General features: G+C 46.1%; 1 protein-coding gene across 1 annotated transcript in view; it reads left to right on the forward strand.

Annotated features, from left to right (window-relative positions):
• Positions 1-3,050: 3,050 nt before the first annotated feature.
• The window catches only part of LOC146643011 (cell adhesion molecule CEACAM5-like), a 20,240-nt gene continuing 2,801 nt past the window's right edge, over positions 3,051-20,489 (forward strand). Inside the window, exons 1-8 of the mRNA XM_085395467.1 lie at positions 3,051-3,208; positions 3,352-3,669; positions 5,952-6,115; positions 6,231-6,360; positions 10,144-10,413; positions 12,107-12,388; positions 14,651-14,905; positions 16,179-16,296. Coding sequence (XP_085251593.1) covers positions 3,160-3,208; positions 3,352-3,669; positions 5,952-6,115; positions 6,231-6,360; positions 10,144-10,413; positions 12,107-12,388; positions 14,651-14,905; positions 16,179-16,296 — 1,586 coding nt within the window. The 5' untranslated portion in view covers positions 3,051-3,159. The remainder of the gene's footprint in view (positions 3,209-3,351; positions 3,670-5,951; positions 6,116-6,230; positions 6,361-10,143; positions 10,414-12,106; positions 12,389-14,650; positions 14,906-16,178; positions 16,297-20,489) is intronic.

Below are 20,489 nucleotides of genomic sequence, written 5' to 3' on the forward strand. Positions count from 1 at the left end.
CAGAAAAAGGAAACACTGTGTTTTACATTTTGTTCCAAAACAGAAACAGAAGCCATGATTTCTCATGAAGACACATTTTATTCACAGAGCACAGAAAACATGTAATGTTTGAATGTTTGCTTTGTTTATGTTAACAGTCTTAACACTGTTAACACTGCTTCACTGAGTGAATGGGTTAAATGCAGAGAGCAATTTCCCCACGGGGCTCAATAAAGTACAATAATGTACACACTTTCTTTCTTTTCTTTCTTCTTAATATGCGCTCACTTTGGATTTGATGGCAGCAGCATGTGTCTGAGGAAAAGTACTCAGTGGTTCTGAAGAGAAACAGCTCTCAGCTAATCTGGTCCACTGGCAGCAGGTCAGTCACATGACTGGAAGTTCAAAGAGGATCTTAGAGGCGGTTTGTCAGAAGTAAAGATGTGCAGAGGCAAGCTGTGAACAGAACAACGTCCCTCACTGTAAAACGTTGTTGTGTCCATATACTGCTGCATTTTGTTCTGTATGTTTTTCTCCGGTGATCCTGTGTGTGTGTTAATGCCTGCTGAAACCACAGCACAAATACTGTTTCTTCTCCCACATGTTTGCACTGAGCAAGAGATGCTCTGTATCTCACTGCACTGCTGTGATAAGAAAGGCATTCTAGAGGCCTTCATACCCACACGATGCACCTTGCCCGTATCAGGCTGAACTGCTTTTTCCTTCAGAGCTGCTTTAAAATTTCATGGCTGAGATTTGTTCCACCCCAAAGACGGACCGAGAACGTAGCAGAGAGTGTTTTGTCTTTTTTAATTGGGAAGAGGCTGTTTCTCCGTTCCTCAGTAAAGCTTTGGATACGCTCTTTCCTTGTCTGCACAACTATGCCACGGTGTTGCCCTGGGCAACAAACCACATTTCACATTATGTGTTCTGAATATGGGATATATTAGGGTGACCAACCGTCCTCTTACCCCCGGACATGTCCACTTTTCACGTTCTATCCGGGCGTCCGGGGGGACTGATAAAAATGTCTGGGCTTTCCTGTATTCTGACAGAGGGCCCAAGCATTTCACTACATATCGTACTGTGTATGACTGTGTACGTGACAAATAAAATTTGAATTTGTGAGACATCATCCCCGAACTGCTGCTTTGTGAGTGCTTGTTCTGCGCTCACAGGCGGGACTGACAACGCGCAGCAACGCGCCTAATGATGTTTAAAAGATCCCAAAGTGCAAGTGCATCTTATCAGACGAACTGCAAAAGAAATTTCCCTCGTACCGACCATAGCTTTACAGACCGATGGTTTTGTTGTTGCTGTTGTTGTTGTTTTTGTAACGGTATAAACAATGAAAGGTGTTGGATTGGCCAGATGCAGGTCGATGTGTAAAAATAACTCAGTTGTTTGGTGGTGGCTGTGGCGGAGCTTCCACAGAGGCCAGCAGGTGGATGAGGGAAGGGGAGGCAGGAGGAGAGACCCGAGGCGGCCGCCGGTCCGAGTGTCAGGTGAACTGAACTTCAGGTAAGAAGTTATGACCTGCAGTCCATCTGGGTCAGATATAAACCAAGTTTAGTTTATTTTCGTTGTGCTGACTTTTTACAGTCAGTTACAATAACTCGTACTGCGTTCTAGCTAGCATGATGGAGTTTCTATACAGCTGGGTGGTGCTATGATGTTACTGATGGTGTTATGATGTCGGTTTGGATATGTGGTGAGAGGGAAACATGAAGGTGAAACCAGGAGATGTCCTTACTGAATCATCAGAGCTGAACAGGTGATGGAGAAACAGGTTTACCTTTTAGGTGACATGGATGAGTTGAAGTTATGAACTGTTTCTGAGAGACAAATAACACCAGGATCCTTTTCTAAGCAGCTGACAGCTGGTAACTGTGCAGGGGCGGGTCTAGCAAAGTGTTGCCAGGGGGGCAGGTAGAGCATTAACAATATCTCGCTTTTATTAAATTATTATCTGAATCTTACAACCAAAGTGGTCATATGATGTAAAATGTATAGAAATCATACATAAACCAACAAGACTGTACATCACTGTCACAACAGCGTTCGTTTTCATTCAAAGGCTTTATGGCTTCTCCTGTAATACCTGCTGGGCCGGTCTCTAGTCAAAATGCCCGGGTCAATTGTTTGTCCCAGTCCAGCCCTCATACCGACCCAATACTGGTAATTTTTCTTATGCAGATGAGCCATTATTTCTGTATCACTATTTAATTCCAGAGGATATTTTGTTTTGCACTTGTTGACTTGTAAAACCTATATGACATATTTTATTTCATAATTCATTAACCGCACAGAGGTGTCGTTTAAATATGTTAAATATGTTTCTTTAAGCAAGTTCTTCATGACTGAGCTAAGTGTCCTTATTTTTGTAAATCAAAATATGGTCACCCTAGGATATATACAAGTTTACCCTTTTGAATAAGGTCATAGAAAACACTTCAATGCATTGCAAAGGTAAACTGTGTTGGACTCGGCCCTGGCGTAATGCGGACACACTTCTGTGTAATGAATTCTGCCTGCTTCCTGTTCACTTCCACAAAGTTTCATGCAGGTGTTAGTGTGATCATTGCAGCTGATAGCGCAGCTCCACGTTGAGTGTCTCTCCACTGGGTGGAAGCATCGCCTCACTGAACTGCAGGTCCACTTTCTTTGTGCGTCTATTCAACCACAGTTATGGTTAGAGATGGGCTAACTCATAAGTGTCTGACATGCCTTTGATGCGTTACACATGATGCATTCATCCAACGTTCATTTCATAACATCCGCAGATGCTGTTTGATTTCCAGGAAACGACTCTAACAGTAAAGTCACGAGTTATATCCACTTTATTAGGAATCACTCAGTGTCCAAAAACACCAGAAACAAACACAAGAACCCCCAAAGTAAAGACACACCGTGAGCACAGGGGGCCGGGGGACGAGCAGAAGACCGCGCTCGGTGGTCTCAGAGGTAAGGTGTGTGTGGGGGGGGGTGCACCTGAGCGCGGAGGTGGGAGGGTTTAAATCTAAACTCTTTAAGAAACAGGAAGAGTGACGCAGGGCGGGCTGCATATAAATAGGGAGTCTGCGTGTGCGCGTTCACCTTTGGGTGTATCCCTCTAACAGCAGCAGGTACTGCCGCGTCTCCTCCGTGTCTCTCTCTGCTGGGAACACTTGAACCGTCCGGATGGATCCGCTCTCCCTGAAGTCGCTCCTGCTCCTGCTGCCGCTGCTCGGTGAGAGGATTAAGCTCCGAGCGCTCCGTGCGCTCCGCTGCTTCATGAGCTTTTCGTAGTTTTACTGTGTGCACATGTTCTCCCTGACTCTCGTTATTATTATTATTATTGTCTAATGTGCCTCTGTGGGCTGTTCTCTGCAGGATGCTGCGTGGGGCAGGGCATTCTGCCCGAAGGTCCCGTGTCTGCACTTGTGGGGGGAAATGTCACCCTGAAAACTACGATTACAAGCCAGAACCTCTACGTCATAACCTGGATTTTCAATAGCCTAAATGGTGTGGCTACATTTGTTGGTGGAAATTTGAAAGTGACTGCAGCTTACACGGGGAGAGTTTCGCTTAACCCCACCGACGGCTCCTTGACTCTGTCCGCCCTGAAGCCTGGGGACAGCGGGGACTATAGCGTCACTGTGATAACATCTGATGCCACTCTACTCGGAGAGACTAAACTTCAGGTGGTCGGTGAGTAGTAATGTGTGCCATACCTGTGCGGTTACCTGCAGAGGTGTGGCTTCAGACAAATGGAAGCTTGTGAGACTGCAGCAGTGCGGAGCTGATCACGGTGAGGAACAGACTGCTGTACGTGACCACCTCCTCCCTGTGTTTCATTAGTCGCTTCGAACCAACAACCCAGCAGTGCTGGCGCGATTATTAAATACAGAAAGTGTCTTCGTGTAGTTTGGGGCTTATAACGTACCCACGGGACAGCTGCCCGTAAAATGCCCACTTTTCTAAATTCAGTTTGGTTGGGATTTAGCTGCGAGCCACGCCTGCTTATCCCTGCAGTCTGGAGGAGGAAAAGTTTGCTTTGTCACAGGTGAACGCGACACTGCCGGTGCGCGAGCTCCTTTACAACTCTGTTCATTTCAAATAACCAGCAGTGTGTGAGGGCGTGGCTCGTGACGCTGCACCTTCCAGTCAGTGTGGCCGTGTGTACTCAGCTGCGTGATTTGAGTGTCAGGGTTACAGTTAGGTTATGGTTTAGGCCCAGGGTTAGGGTCAGGGGCTGGGGAGAGCATTAGGTCAGTTAGACGTCCCCACGAAGATGTGAAAACACCTGTGTGTGTGTGTGTGTGTGTGTGTGTGTGTGTGTGTGTGTGTGTGTGTGTGTGTCAGCTCTGATGCTCTGACCTCACATTCAAAAACAAGGTGTGTCCTTCAGCAGCTGCTGGAGACCCAAACCAGCATAAGGAGGAGAGTAAGGCTGACAGTCACCACAGCAGCGCTGCTCGTGTTGCTCTGCAGCTGCTCGATGATGAGGATGTGATAACAAGAAGGAGCAGAGTGTGTGGTGCACAGACAGTGTGGATGTGTGGTGGATGCTTGATGTTCTCCTCATGGCTGGAGCTCTGTTGTGAGTGGAGGTGGGTTACAAAGCAGCTTGCAGGTGCAGCAGCAGCTGTGGGCTGGCTTAGAGAGCTTGGCTTCATACTGATCTGTGCGCTAGATTGTAAAGTAGCAGCATCATTAGGTGATGTGAGCTGGCTGTAACTATGACAAACCTCCAACAGGAACATCCTGCCACTCAGCCTGCCAGCATGCCTACAGGCTCTTATTTTGGAGGTCACGTTAGAGAAGACTAACTTGATTGCTGTTACGGGGACATAAAAGCTGCATGTGTAGAATCACCAGTGAAATCAGAGAAACACAAACAGCTTCCTTCATGTTAGCTGTGCCCTCATGTCTCTCTGTCTCCTGTACCTCTGGTGACCAATAATACTCTAGTTATTATGGATCTATATCATGTGCTGGTTTTGTTGCCTGATAAAATCAGTAAAGCAGTTTCTGGAGTAATTACACAAATTCAAATATCCACACCCACTGACTCTCTTTGCACCAGAGTGGATCTTTAATGTTCCTGTGGATCAGTCAGCTTATCTGTTATCAGCCAAGCTATCCTAGAACAGTAATCTCAAAGTAGCGATGGTGTGAAGCTCCTGAAGGCCGACTGGTTTCCACTCCTTTGCGTTCCCACACACCCACTGTTGCTTAATCACCAGTGAACAGTAGCTCCAGGATTACTGCAAACGAGTCGAGCCGGTTGCTTCTGTTTCTCTTTCGTCTTCATCACGATTTCAGAGCACAATTGTATGAAGAGAAGCCGGCCTGCGCCGCTGGCTGCTCATTTGTAGTAGGATTTCACAAATAAAGATGCTGATTAATTTTAATCTGTGGAAATATTCGCCTTAACACACCCTGACACAGTCCCAAACTAGTGCAAGGCCTGAGCAGGCTCGACCCAATCAAACCTGTGTCCTTCACAACCAATTAGAAAAGGAAGTAATGTTTTATGTTTGTCCTCTGAGTCGGCCTCCCCTCTCTGAGAGCCAAAGGCAGCAGGCAGTGCTAGTAGACCTCGCTGAGATCCCCAACCTGCTCTAACTCGCACACAGAGGCTGCTTTAACTCTGCTCAGCTTTTATGGCGATGCTTACTTGGTTAGTCATCATCTACAAACGAGGAGGTGATGCAAACGTTGGCCTTAAACCAACAATCCAGCAGTGCTTAATCTGCTTCTGCACCGTCCATAAGGCCCTCATTCAAAGGAGAAACGATGTAGCTGGGTGTGTTTAGCTCATTTCTGCCAGACAAAAAGGTGTGGAGTATTCAGAGAAAGTGATGGTAGGACAAAATGTAAAATAACAATTCATTCTTGGAAGCTGCAAGGAGAAAAATCCTTAAAAAATCAGAAAGAACGTTTGTGCTCATGCTGTCCTCTGCTGCTGTGTTGGTTCCTCCCTGCAGAGCCCGTCTCCAACGTGGACATCAAGTCCAACGTCCCTGATGCCATTGAATACAACAGCACTGTGATTCTTACCTGCAGCGCTATAGGCTCCTCGCTCAGCTTCAAATGGATCAACGGCAGCGTGCCCATCATGGTCGACGGCACGCGCATCACAGAGATAAAGGTCAGTTCAACCCTGATTGTTTCTGCGTTGTTTGATGTGAATCTTTGGGTCGGTGTTTCACTTCTACCTGAGTCATCCTCATTGTTTGTCTTCTGTCCTCGGGTTTGTATCGCAGATGAACTCGTCCAGCGTGCTGACCATCAAAAATGTTCTGAGGACGGACCTGGTGGGTCCGATCTACTGCACAGCATCTAACTCGCTGACAACGAAATCTACCACCACCCCTTTCAACCTCACCGTCTACTGTAAGTACTGCAGCCGGACTGCATGACACCGTTCAGAGCACAATACCAGAGGCTTTTAGTCTGGGTGTTACTCGGCAGACATGCAGCAAACGCAACAGGAAGTGTAGCAGAGAATCCGCTGAGTTTCTGCAGATGTGGAAGCACGGCTGAGGTTGCATCCTCGCAGCAGACGGTTTCAGCTGCTCAGCCCCGTCAGGTCTGTGCTCAGCTCTTAGAAAGCTGGAAGCTGGCCGTGGAAGTCAGCGAGCGTTGGACGTGTAAGGAGGTGTTTTTGTCCCCAGAGGGGGAAACTGGAACTGTAATACACACCTGCTGTTCCACAAAAACTGCAGTTTTCTTGGAAAGACGTCCTCGGCTGCTGACGTGTCGTGACATGAAAGCCGTGGGCTTATTTTCCCGCTCATCTCGTGACCTCCCGTCTATCACCGACCTCGCATCAAAACACAGATTAACACAAATTCTAGTTTGGCAGATTGCCACAAAAGTCCCGACTGCAGTTTTCTGAAAGATGAGCCGTCGTCATTTAACGACTGCGCGCTCATCACCGCCCTGGAGCAGATATCTAATGGCAGACTGCGTTGTGATTACAAACAGGAATTGGTTGCAAAACTGGCTTTACATTATAAAAGATATAATGCAGCAGCAGCAACATCAGTGGACCCACACAGCAGCAGCTCCCAGAGGTGGGACCAAGTCATTGTTTTGCAAGTCTCAAGTAAGTCTCAAGTCTTTATCCTCAAGTCTCAAGTCAAGTCTCAAGTAATGTCAGGCAAGTCAGAGTCGAGTCTCAAGTCACTGGTGTAAAAGTCCGAGTAAAGTCACAAGTCTGAAATTTTGAATTTCAAGTCCTTTCGAGTCTTTAAAAAAAAAAAACGAAAAAATAATGTTGCAGTTATGCTAAATGTAAATATTAGACCATGTAATTTTTAAATCTGTGTTTTTCTCAACACATGACAAAATAGTGAACTTAGAAAATATACACAAATTGTGAAATTGCACCTCTTTAAAATGCAGCTCAATTAAACCTAGCTCCAAGAATAATTTTCACCGACAGTTCTGAGATAAGCTGCATGTTATTCTTGGATGCGGTTGTAGGACCGGCTTTAAAATCGCATGACAAAAATATCATACACATTAAAAAAACTGTATCACCAACGTAGCCTGGACAACATTTGCTAGTTAGATGAAGTCAGCTATCTCATCGTAGCATATTTATATGCATATTTATAATCATACGGTTCTTGGAGTGAGTGCATACACTCATGAAGTTTAGTAACTTCCGGTCACTGCAACAAGTCCAGGTACAGTTTACCGACGGATGGGTGCAGGACCTTGAAATGCACCGTGTAGAACGAAAGACCATCGTACGTATCATAAGTTTACCAGTCTCACAAATCGTCGTCATAAATACACATTCCTTAACCGTTTATTAATATAACCTTTGAGCTCAACGGTAATTAATTAGTAGTGGAAATAATTTCTGGTAGCATCACAGAAATGTAGCAGTGACAATAATACTGTATGCTGTAATCGCACTGGGCAATTAGTGATACAAAAAACCTGTTTTATCCTGTGAATAAAAGTATATGTTTTTGTCAATGTACCATAATAACAGAAGCGAAACGCAATATTGTGTCAGGACAATTTACTATTTATGCACAATGAACAAAGGAGCATAGCGCGACAATTTCTGTTCAGCGCCAGACTTGCTTGTAACCTATATCACCAATTATGTTAAGAAAAATGACGTATTAACTACAACAGCAGACTGACCTTTGTGTAAATGCTTGGAGCAGACTAACCTGTGAGCTGGAGGGTTCTGGGACGTTATATTTGGTCTTTGAATGGCTGCAATCCAGTCGCGTCTTTGTTACTTCGGAAACACGGCTCGAACAATTTCTCTTCAACGACGTAATCCGATAACAACCGATCTCTTTACCCGTCGGCTTCCCGTGGCTGTCATGCGACCGGCTATTGCAGTTAATAATACAACAGCTTCTTGACATTTTTGTGTTTCTTTTTATCGCTGTGTGACTGATTTTAATTGAAAGCCTGCGTACGCTAGTACCGCTTGCCACGAGTTCCCAGAATCCTTTGCGGTTTTACCCATGAATGACGTCACATTTTCAATCTCTATATAATATGCATGTTAAATTTTATATTTGGGGTAAAATATCAAGTCTTTTCAAGTAAACCGGTTCAAGTCCAATTCAAGTCCCAAGTCATTGGTGTAAAAGTCCAAGTCAAGTCACAAGTCTTACAACATTTTTTCAAGTCAAGTCTAAAGTCATAAAATTAATGACTCGAGTCTGACTCGAGTCCAAGTCATGTGACTCGAGTCTACACCTCTGGCAGCTCCTCCCTTTAGCACGAGTGAAAACACATAAAGGAGCGTTTAATGGATAAGAAGCAGGTTCCATTCCTATTTTCCTCTTTCAAAGTAATCAAAAGCACTTTGGGAACCTTCAGCCCTCAGAACTCATACTAATAATAAAACGCCACATTTAAATGTATCATTTAGTACAGGGGGAGGAGCTACAGAGAACGTGCCTTACCACTGTGGAGTCCATGCAACTGTGGCTGGGAACCCCCACACATGCAACATGTTTACTAGCGGTGTCCCACTGATTAGTGCCCCACTGTAACAGTGACATGTGGAACCTTAGTATTACACAAATTCCATTTAAATAATAACAAATCAAATATATGCAGTGCTGTTTATCTCAGCTACACGTGCAAACGCTCGCTGCCCTCACATTTGTGTTTCCCAAAGAGCGAGCTCAGCTGTGAGGGGGACCTGCTGTTTCAGGGCTCTCTGATGCATACTCTTAATGCTGGCATGTTTCGTGACACCTGCATATTTAGCATTCCTGTACAGGTATTTCCTGTTAGCTGTGGCAGTTGGACAGTTAGCCCGGTCTTTACTCTTACATTGTTTGTAACGTTGCACCTGAATGAGCGAATGAGCTCCACACCTGCCGCACAACAAAGGTCAAACATGAGTCAGGCCCGGTCGGTCCTTCACACCCCGGCATTTAAAGTCCTCAGTAAGCACAGAGGTGTCACTGCTGGGTGAGACGTGACCATTGCTACTCACACACGCAGGCATGTGTGTGTTTGTGTGTTTGCACGGCGCGCCCTCTCAGTCTGTGCTAACCACACTGTGTACACACTTCCACTCCTGCATGACTAACCTGAGAGGCAGCGAAAAGCCACAGCGACTGCTGCTGAACTCTGTTATTAATTAATATGAAGCTGACGGCTTCATCGGGTCTGGAAGGAACTCCCAGTTAGCCATGGGGGCGAAATCTGTTTCTCTACAAGCCTGGAAAAGCTGTTCTTGTAGAGCTGGAGTCACAACGAGCAAATATATGCTGGACTGTGTTCACTGTGGTGTTTTAAAGGAGAACAATCAACCATATGGAGTTTGTTCTAAAGCAGTAGTTTGTCTCAGGCCTGGACGACTGTGCTTGATTTGTTAGCTCGTTATTCCTGCAGGTCTACAAAGCGATGAAGATGAGGTGAGATGAGTTTAACTGGTGGGGAAAAGATAACTTCATTCATAATCTCTGAGCACTAATTATCAAACAATAAGGGAAAGTAAGTAAAAGGGAATTATTGCAGTCATTCTGTATTAATGTCACATGAAAGGATGTAGTCACTGACTCCACCCATCACGTTTCTGCTGCTGCCATCTTGGCGATTAGAGCTGCTGGTTTGTCAGTCGGTTTAATGATGAAGTACAAACTGTTTACAGTCATGTTGCACTCCCCCTCTCCACAGACGGACCTGATGATGTCACCATCACGCCTGCAAATCCACCCAAGTTCATCCAGGCTGGTTCCACGTTCAACCTGACCTGCTCGGCCAGCTCCCTGCCGCCCGCCTCCTTCACGTGGTACTATAACGGGATGAGGATCGAGACTTCCAGCTCCGTCCTCACTCTGGATATGATCAAAGGGTACACGGAGGCGGCTAACTACACCTGTCGGGCTGAAAATCCCAAGAGCAAACGCAGCGTCCCTTCCCCGGCTGTTTCCTTCACCATTATGGGTGAGTGATAGATAGATAGATAGATAGATAGATAGATAGATAGATATCTCTATATCTATCTATATATCTCTATATCTATCTCTATATCTATATCTCTATATCTATCTCTATCTCTATATATATCTCTATATAGAGATATATCTATCTCAATCACATAGTTAGTGGTGTCTGTCAGGTTGGCATTCATATGTAACACAGAGTTTATTGAGTATCCAGGAACATAAAAGCCAGTCAGGCAGACTGAAGGACTCCTGCTCTTTTCTCTGTCCGAGGCTTTTAAAGGATGAGTCATAATAAGTGCTCGTGACCTTCGTCAGTTTTCACCTGTGAGGTGTTGAAACGTTGTGCTAACAGAAAATGTGAGTCGTCTGTCATTACAGCCCAGGACTCGTTTTCTTCATGTTTTTCAAAGATGTTGTTTTCAAGCTGGCTGTGCTGTGGGGCTGGCAGACCTGTGAGAAACCTGCTGGGTTGGAGGCCGGTTTCATGTTTGTGCCCTGAGGAGTTTCTCTTTGTCTTTGTTGATGACGGAGGGTTCTCGCGGGCTGAAACGATAAACTGTAGCCTAAAGCGTAAAAATCACAAACGTTATAGCAGCTGCTAGGCCACGCTTGTGTTAGTCTTAGTGAATTAAAAATGGACATCATTGATTATAAGCCTTCAAATCATAGACAAGCCCCCAAATGATCATAAAATGACTCAAGATTACTGAGACGATGAAACTAACATAACAGAAACACCTGAGAGGGCTGATGGCAGGCCGATGAAAAAGAGGCGGAGCCTGTTGGTGCTCTTATCAGTGGAAAGCAAACGGTAAAGAGAGCCTGAACTACAAGAGAGAGAATGAAAGGTTAGCCCCGTTCTTCTCCCTCAGTTGGATGTTTCTTCTTCCCTTACTTTGGGATCATGTCAGTTTGAGTACACGGAGTTCAAAGTTTTAGAATTCCTACAATTATGCTCATTTTTAATAGCTTTAAATGTCCGAGTTAAGGATTCAAGCATCAGGTTTCTTAGTTTGTCGAAGCCTCCAACCTCCACAGAGGTCACGATGCTCACAAAACAGACTTTAATTGGCTGCCGCAGCCGTCGTGTACCGCCCAATCACAGGACAACCTACCTGGAGGTGTGGAGTGAGAACGTGTTTGTTTAGCAGGCGACGTGGCTCTAATCAGAAACCCTGTGCAGTTGCATTGTGGGACGTGTTGGATCCAGCTTGCCGCTCACTGGTTCATGAGGTTTTGGCATTCGGCCATCAGCGTCTTTTGTTTTTGAAATCAGACGTTACTAAGACACGGAGGCAAAGGCATGCTCACGCTGTTGCAGCATGTCAGTCAAAGGCCTGCCACGCCCTGACTCTATTGTCTGTTTCTGCTGAACGAGACCGTAAGTTAGAAAACGAACATCATGTTGTTACCGGTAAGACTTCAAACTCGCTCCTAAGACAGAAGCATCTCAGGAATTTGCTCTGCCGAGGTTGTAAATCAGGCGCAGAGTGGGGTCATTTTCTCAGACATGCTCACACCTGGACTATCCTGACTGTATTTACAGTCCTTACTGCACTTTGGATCACTTCTTTATGTATCTTTAATAATTGATGTAATATGTGCCAGAAAATAGAATGATCACAGTAAAATCAGAATAATAAACACAGGAAGACCGTTATCATCCTTGTGTCTCCCTTTAATTTTCCTAGAGGGAATCTCGAGTGTTGAAATCATCGGTCCGACTGGTGACCTCATCGCCAGCAACAGCACGGCAAACCTCAGCTGCCAGGCGACGGGGGGCACTGTGGGGAAGGTAGACTGGCTGAAAGATGGTAAACCTCTTGGGCCTTCCAGCCCTCGTGTGGTTTTTGCCGCTGATGAAAGTTCTGTACTGATCAGCCCGCTGCAGAAGGACGACAACGGAAGGTTCACCTGTCGGGTCAGCAACGCCGTCAGCAGCAAAGAAGCCCACTACAACATGCAGGTCATCTGTAAGTGTTTGCTTTGCTGAGATACTCGAACATGTGTGTGGGGCTGTATGCATTCATGTGCCTGTGTTTGACACAGTGTTAGTCAGACAGTAGAGGTCCTGCACACGCCTCACTCACTGTCCCATCCACGGCAGGTATAAATATGAGACAGTAAGCTCAGCTCCAGCAACAAAGACGTGCCATTTTTAAATTCACTGTCGTTATTTCCAAAGAATATCGTGATGTAATACCTTGGACTGTGTTCTTTCACTATCCGGTGCTTAATTTAAGAGTCTTCTGTCAGTAACCTTCCAGTGTCTGTGTATCGAGAGCATATGTTTCTAATCAGGTAGTACCACCTTTAATTACACCTGCAAAAGGCTTTTTACATGAGCCAACTGAAAAATGTCCCTGAATCAGAAGTGAGGTTTGCTCATAACCAATGTTCCCTCTAAGCTGCGCGCGTGCGCAATTGCGCACTGCTGGCACGGCCTCTGCACAGAAAATCTGCACTGCGCACAAAAAAACTAACCTGAATTGAAAAATAACATTAAAACTTCAACAATCCTGTTCTGCAGTGTGAGTCAGTGACTGGCTGCTCCCGTATGGGATCAGAACGATGCCACCTTATCCCACAGTCCAGCCAATGATGCGATTCACATTCGTATATACGCAGCTAATCAGCGTGGCTGACAGGCTATGACAGCGTCCTTATGTGCCGGTGTTTTAGCAAAGCGGCTGATGTGGAGTGAAGCCACGTTAATGACAACGTGTACAACCATTGGAGATGTGAGCAGGACAGACGGAACAACTGACGGACAAAGTGTGGACTTTATACCAGTTTTTAAATCGTGTTGATCGGCCACGTAAAACCAGAGTTATGATAAAATATCTGCAATGTTTGTTTTCCTCCCTGAATACTGTCGTTGTTTATATTTACTGCAGGAAGAAACGGTAAAAACGGCGTTTTATAAGGAAAACGCTCGAAAGCCTGTGAACAAAGACAACACCAACCCCCCACCCTTTCCTATTCGTCCAAAAAAGTACCATGTCGACCAATCAAAACATGGCATCTAGTTGTTAAGAAATGGGGGAAGTTTTAGGAGTGACGGCGTGTTTGAGACGTTTAGCGCAAATCTTGTGTAGTTAGTGTGTAGTCAGTGTGTAGTGTAGTCAGTAGTGTTGTGTGTGTCAGAACAATGAGGCGCCTGCTGAGTGTTACAGGTGTTACAGCAGTGACACATCTGCTGCTGTCAGGCCTGCAGGTATCAGGCTGTTGTTCTCCTTCGTCTCATAGTGGACAGAAATTATTTTTTGGAGTGACACAAATAATTTGTGTGGCATCAGATTTGATGCAGAACAGCTGATCGTTCTGTAAATAGTTTGAAATGTTTATTTAAAAACACCTTGGCTGCATTTTTAGGTAAACAGCTGCAAAAACTCAGTTACTTTTTTGAAGAAGTAACTATATAATTAATTGCCCAGCATTGGTCATTATATGCTGTATTTGCAGACAGAGTTATAGACTCTCTCCCAGACCACAGACTCATCATACAGTCAGAGCTTTATGAAAAATAAAGAAAGTTGTGTTTTCAAAATTGGAGTTGAAGTTATTTTTCCTTCCAATAGTGTTAACATGCTGCAGGTCATGAACAAGATTTTTTTACATTTTCATTGTCAGTGGGCTGAAGCAGTTAATTAAAAGTCGTCTAACAGAAATGTAAATGCTGTGATTTGATTATTTTAATAAACATGTAGCTTGGATGGATTCGATGCTGGCGTGACCACAGTGCACACGTCTGCTGTTGCTCACAGTGGTACTGCTCAGGGAGTTTGTGTGTTCGCTCAGACATGAAACATTAGAGGGAACATTGGTCATAACTGAAGTTTACGGCATTTGGATCGTTTTTAACCTCAGGTTCTCTTTTTTTTGTGTCGCCTCCTTTCTGATCCTGTTACACTACACAGCTACTGAGGTCACACATCCTGGTTTTAAGTAGAAACATCAGAGTCCACACAACAGTTTCCTTTTTCACTACCAGGGCGTAATATTTCATGGATGGATGGTTACGCTCTGTCAGCTGATGGTCATCAGTAAAGAGTCAGAGTAACGACCGACGTGCTAATAATTAAGTTCGCTGTAAAGACAAGTTCGTGATTATGAATCATGGAGAAAAATAACTTATCTTGGGTTTTACTTCTGTCATATCCAGGCTCTTATTTTGACACATTTTTCACCTAAATCCAAACGATAAACCGGCTGTGTTGTCATGTTGTGTCCAGATGGTCCTGAACAACCGACTATAACGGCTAGGAAAGCCGTGGAAGTCAATCAGCAAGTGGAGCTCACCTGCTCCGCTGCATCTGTTCCTCCTGCCAACTACATCTGGAAGTTAAACGGCACCGCAACTACAACCACAGCGGCGGTGTTCATTATTGCAAGTGCAACATACAAAGACGCTGGAACGTACACATGTGAGGCACACAACATCATCACCAGCAAGACCACCTCCACCAGCCACAACCTGTCTGTCCAAGGTGAGCGCCGTCATGCAGCCCAGACTGATCATTCAATGAATATACAGACTTCACTGCCTCAGCGCTGCACAGCCTGCAGGGACAGCCTGAAGTTTTGCGCTCCTCTTAAATTCTTACAGGCGTGAACGTTTATGTTTGTATATTTGTTTTTTCAACCAATGAGGAAGCACCAGGTCAGAGTTTACTGCCGGCACGTGACGTCCGCGTCTGTTTGAAGCTCTGACATCATCTCAGAGCTTCAAAGAAACCCAACCAGTTCATGTCGTTTGCATATGGCATGACCCCACGTTTAGGTTTTAATGCTGGCAAAGTATGGCAAGTGCAACTCTTCAGGTCATTACAGACGCCTAAAAGCATCGACCAAGTTCTTCTACGTAAGGCCAGCTGTATTTTAATCATCACTAATTATTGTTGTTAGATATAATTCAGGATTTACGTGTTCGAGCTTAATATGCTCAAACAAAATAAACAGGTTTTCCTTCATTTTCTAAAAGACGTGATCATTAAGGTACATAATGTGTGACTCACATTTTCAGGTTGTGAGAAAACAAAACTGCACCCTGAGCAAAGCTTGTAGGCAAAGTTGGGAACTACAGATGCACAATAAGCTAACGTTAGGCGATGTTAAGCTAATGCTAGCTTCAGCTGAGGGTGACACAGTCCGGCTTCGACTGGTCGAGGAGTTTTGTGCAGAAAAGGCTTCTTCCTGTCTTTGCCTTTCACAATAAGGGTCCTATATATATATATATATATATATATATATATATATATATATATATATATATATACACTCTACGTCAAAGCGGTGTACAGCAGATTAAAAAATATTCCTAGTTGCATATTTTCTTAGCATATAAACGTCATAATCCACAAACAAAATACCAAAATAACATCGCGTCCCGTTACTATGAAAAAGAACTGAATCAGCTCCATTGTTTATTTGTCAGTAATCTAACGGAGTGACACGGACAGGCCAGTGTGACTAACGAGGTGACGCCACCCTGAACCAACCGAACATTATCAGACTGTTTTTAAACTCGTCCTGTTTTCTTCTTCTCTAGTCTCACTTTCAGTCTTGCCAGCTAGCAGCGGGGAGGTGTAGCGGTGCGCCGCTTGTTTACTGTTATGTTGGAATGAGGTCTGCGTTTCCGCCTTTATCTTCTGTCCCGTACATTAATCAGAGTTAGAGATCACAGTCACACTGAGTCATGCATACTTAAACACACAGTCACAGAGAATGTCCATACTAAACTACCAATGACTGTCTTTACAGGGGAGGGAACGCTGGACGGTCTCTCAGATGGAGCCATTGCTGGAATCGTCATCGCTGTCATCATTGCTGTGGCCCTCGTTGTCGTAGGCGTCTGGCATTACTGCCGACAGAAAGTCCCGTAAGTACTCCTGCTTCCTGATATCTAAAAGGGGCATGCAGGGGGGGGGGCACGTCGGTCAGCCAATGGGATGAGGCGTTGGAGCGGCTGAGTCGGAGAGGCACCTTGCTTCGAGGCTGAACCAACCAAACCAACAAAACAGGTCTCACTGTGGCTGAAAATGATAGTAACGTTGGCCTCAAACTGTTTGAACCAGACTGTTTACTCGAGGGTAGTTTCCTGATTTTAACTGGCTGACGAGATATGACTGAGATACTGTTGTTCCTCAACAAACTGGGAAAAACACTTTGTCTGGAGCTGGAAACAGAAAGAAATATCTGTGAGATTCACCACCTGTGGACCCAAAGCAGCTGACAGCTTAAAGCAGTGAAAGAGTGTTTGTGTCGTTCATGGTGACAGTAGCTCATGAGATGTTCTGTTTGCACGGCTGTTGTTTCTTTAGAGCCACAGCAGCGCTCTAATGTGTTGTAACGTGGAGAAGCTGGGTGATCACACCGAGTCAGTCTCCAGAGACTCCAGATTCAGAGTCAGCTGCTTATTTTGATTTTTCCCATCAGAGTGCTTCAGATGTCCAAACAGCGTGAGGAACGTTACTCCCCCGCTCTGTGCTTTTCTCCGCTGTCTCCCACTCCATGACCTCCCAGGAAACTTCATTCCTCTCATGCCTCGGCGTATTGAAACATGTTCCCAGATGTACCCTACTCAGATATTAAAGAGCCGCCGCGCCCTTCGGCACCATTTCAAAAGTAACTGTCACCTTTGCACAAGCCGGCTGCAGCCGCTGTTTCTTAGACGACAGTTTGGGAGCAGCACCTCCACCGGTAAGATGGAGGTAAAGACTAGAAAGAACATTAGAGTTCTGCAGCACGGTCGTATCTTTAGGAACACTTTATGACAGACTATCATCGGGGAAACGCTTCCCTGTTGCAAACAATCAGGTCTGCAGACACAAATATGTTAAACGGTGCTACAGTTGAAGTCACGGCACGCTCTTCCAAAGCAGAGCGAGTGATGCAATCGCATCGCATTTTGACACACAGCAGGAAGCTGCGCTGCTGAAACAAAGAACAGTCTGATGAGTCACAGACGCAGCCTCCAGCATGCACACACTCACATTACTCACTGCAGCCAAACCAAGCAACGCAACACAGGAAGTTACCTTTGGAAATGTGTGTGTGTGTGTGTGTGTGTGTGTGGGGGGGGGGGGGGGGGGGTACCTGAAGTTCCAAGGAAGTGAATGAATGAACAGGTATGAAGTGTGTCTGCAGGAATCTCACAAACACGAAAGCAGCAGAATTACCTGGTGGGGGACGTTGTTCTCGTCCACCTGCAGGCGGCTGGAAGCCCGTTTGTCTCTGCGGACGCGAGCACAGTCTTCTTAACAGACCGCTGTCATGTGACGGGACCTCTTGATGTCTCGGGTAAAGGACTGACCCCTCCGATGTGGTGACAGGAGGCCTTTGTTCTGTTATGACTTCCTGTGACGGTGGAGATGTGGATGGATGATTGTCATCCTGGAGCTGGTCACCTTTGTTAGCTCTGCCCTGGTGAAAGAGGCGGAGACGTAAATGAAATGTTAAATATTTAAAGAGGTGATTTCCTGGAAAGGAAAAGCAGTTTTCACAGCGTTTCGTTCTTTAGGAATAAATGTAACAGCAACAAGGTTTTCTCTGAAAGGAATCTGTATTATTATTTCCTCCTACTGATTGGTCAGTGGGAGTCTGTAGCAGGATCTGGGCATGCTCTGATGAGCTTTCTCTTCCATGCTGTGTGACACCCCGATGGACATGTTGACCTGGTTAAAGAGGGTTCATGGTAGAGCGTCTCTATAGGCTCCGGGGCCACCGAGCCGGGCAGGTGGGAGCCCGGAGCTGTAGGTGGGACTGTAGCGGTCGGTCAGTGGAAAACAAGAAAGACAGGAAGTAACCGTACGTTCAGACAAACACAGCTATCACACACAGGCATCTTAAACACACACACCCAGAGCGAGCGAGAGATGGAGCGAGGCAGTGACAGCAGATAAAGACTGGCGATGACAGACGAGTGTGCAAACTCACAAACATGCTGTTTGTGCGCTGCACAGTGTGAGTTTGTTGTACACGTAGTCTCACAGTAATGTTACACTAAGGTACGAGAGTGAAACACAGGTCCTCGAAACATCTCAGTTTTTCCTGCTCCAGGCTCTGGATGATGTCATGGAGAGCTGATATGCCAAATATGGTAATCTCATGAAAACAGCTCTGACTGTGAGCTCAGAAGCCCCGCCCCCACCCCACCTGCAGAACAAGATTGGTCTGAGCTGTGAATCCAGGAATAAACACGAGGAAATGAGCAGAACAGGTCGAGCATCAGTGATGTGTGCTTTTATTTGTCAGTTCTTGTCACAGTCTGGGGACTACATTACCCACAGTGCAACTTCTAGCACAGACTTTGCACAAAGATGGACATGTTTGCTGTGAAGTAAAACCATTTTTTGGGAAAGTCCAGTTTTGTAGTCTCAGTTTACAGATTTAGGGTCAAGAGATGGAGCTGAGGGTGGAGCTGAGGCTAGCCCTGGGTGCAGCTCTGTCAGCCATGACTCAAAGCATGCATGATCAGGACTGGACGACGCAGAGGCTGAAGTCCTGCAGGTGCAGCGCTGACGTTCAGGGTGGCGAGAACACGAGGAACAGCTCAGCGTTCACTTCTGCTTCCAGGTCAGGTTAGAGTGGCACCACCCACACACACCACCCGTCATCCTGCCACTCTGCGGAGGGAGGCCGGTGGTGTTTTGGATGAAAACGTCCCACACTGAGGACAAATGTCAAACGACAGACCTCGTTGTGTCGGAGACCAGAAACCCGTCCATCTCTGCCCAGGGTGGCCTTGAGGTGCAGTCGCTGCAACGCTGAGGAAATAGACCTGACAGTGGGGAACACCGGGAGTGCTCTGACCGGTCGGCCCTGCAAGCTCAGGCAGTGAGCCGATGCTCCCGCAGAGCCTGACTGACTCCAAATCCAGCCTGTAATTAAGCATTTCTCAGTGGTTATTTTGCAGCGCCATGAATCGTCTCTCCAGATAAAAGCGCGACTTTCCCATAATTACAGGCGGCAGCTGAGATGCAGTTTGGTGACAAACCGGACGGCTTTAAAAGAAGGTTCAAATCAAACATTTAGACATCCTTTCATTGGCTGAGGAGTTGACGGCCACTCCAATCGGGGGCTTGATACAAAGCGAGTGATGGCTGCAGCGCGGTGGGAGGTAGCAGCTTTCAAACGCAGTGGTTTTAAAATTCCTCACCTCTGAATGAATCCCGGGAGCTGCTCGTGCCCAGCGGGGCGGGGCCTGTGCCGGGGGAATGGCAGGAATGTCGCTGTCATGTCTGCACACGTCTTCTGTGTGTTTGTGTCGCCGCTCGTCTCTCCCATCACCCTGCAGTTCAAAGGTTTCTGCACGCTGCCCACCTCCTTCCTGTTTCCCTGAGGTCGTCCATCAGCGCTGAGCTGCGTGTGTGCGGCTTGTTCTCCCAAGCGAGCGGTGCTGAGAGGCTGAAAGAGGAAGGAGGAACTCGTCTGTAGATCCCAGAGAGACGGAGCCTCGTCTCGTTCCTGCTGCAGGTGTTACTCACAGCTGAACACAGAAATCATCTTCTGTGTGAGCAACGCTGAACCTTTAAACAGGATTTCATTACATGTATGTTATTTAATAATCTCTTTTCTTTTGGGGAAAACGAGCATCGAGTAGTAAGTCCACTAACGTCGGTGCGTGACCTCTGACCTGTGAGCTCATCGCTGTCCCTGACTGTTTGAAACAGCCAGTTTTCAGCAGGCAGCGAGTTCTTTGAAGGCCGATGTTTGGGCTGCTCTTATCAGCAGACGCAGACGAATGTATCCGAGTTTCTGTGATAAGATTCAGCGATTGAACCAAAAAGTATTTTCTTTGATGTTTACTCCGAGAAATCTCGACTCCCTGAGTACTCCTGAGGTCGCATGACTGTTACTGATGTTTTCCAAGGACACCGTGGGAGTGGGGTGTGTGGGTCAGTGAGATCTGATAGCAGGATGGGCTCATACTGCAGCCGCTGTGTGTGAGTCACCCAGCGGTCTGTTTCTCTTGCGTTGGCCTGAGATGAACGAATCTTTATCGAGACTGAGTCAGAATCACAGCAGCCATTAAAGCGCGTCAGGCGTAATGACGGCTGCTGCTCTGCAGGT

This window comes from Rhamphochromis longiceps, linkage group LG22 (assembly GCF_057381845.1).
Source record: "Rhamphochromis longiceps isolate RC_006_pf linkage group LG22, R_longiceps_female_GT1.1, whole genome shotgun sequence".
NCBI lineage: Eukaryota > Metazoa > Chordata > Actinopteri > Cichliformes > Cichlidae > Rhamphochromis > Rhamphochromis longiceps.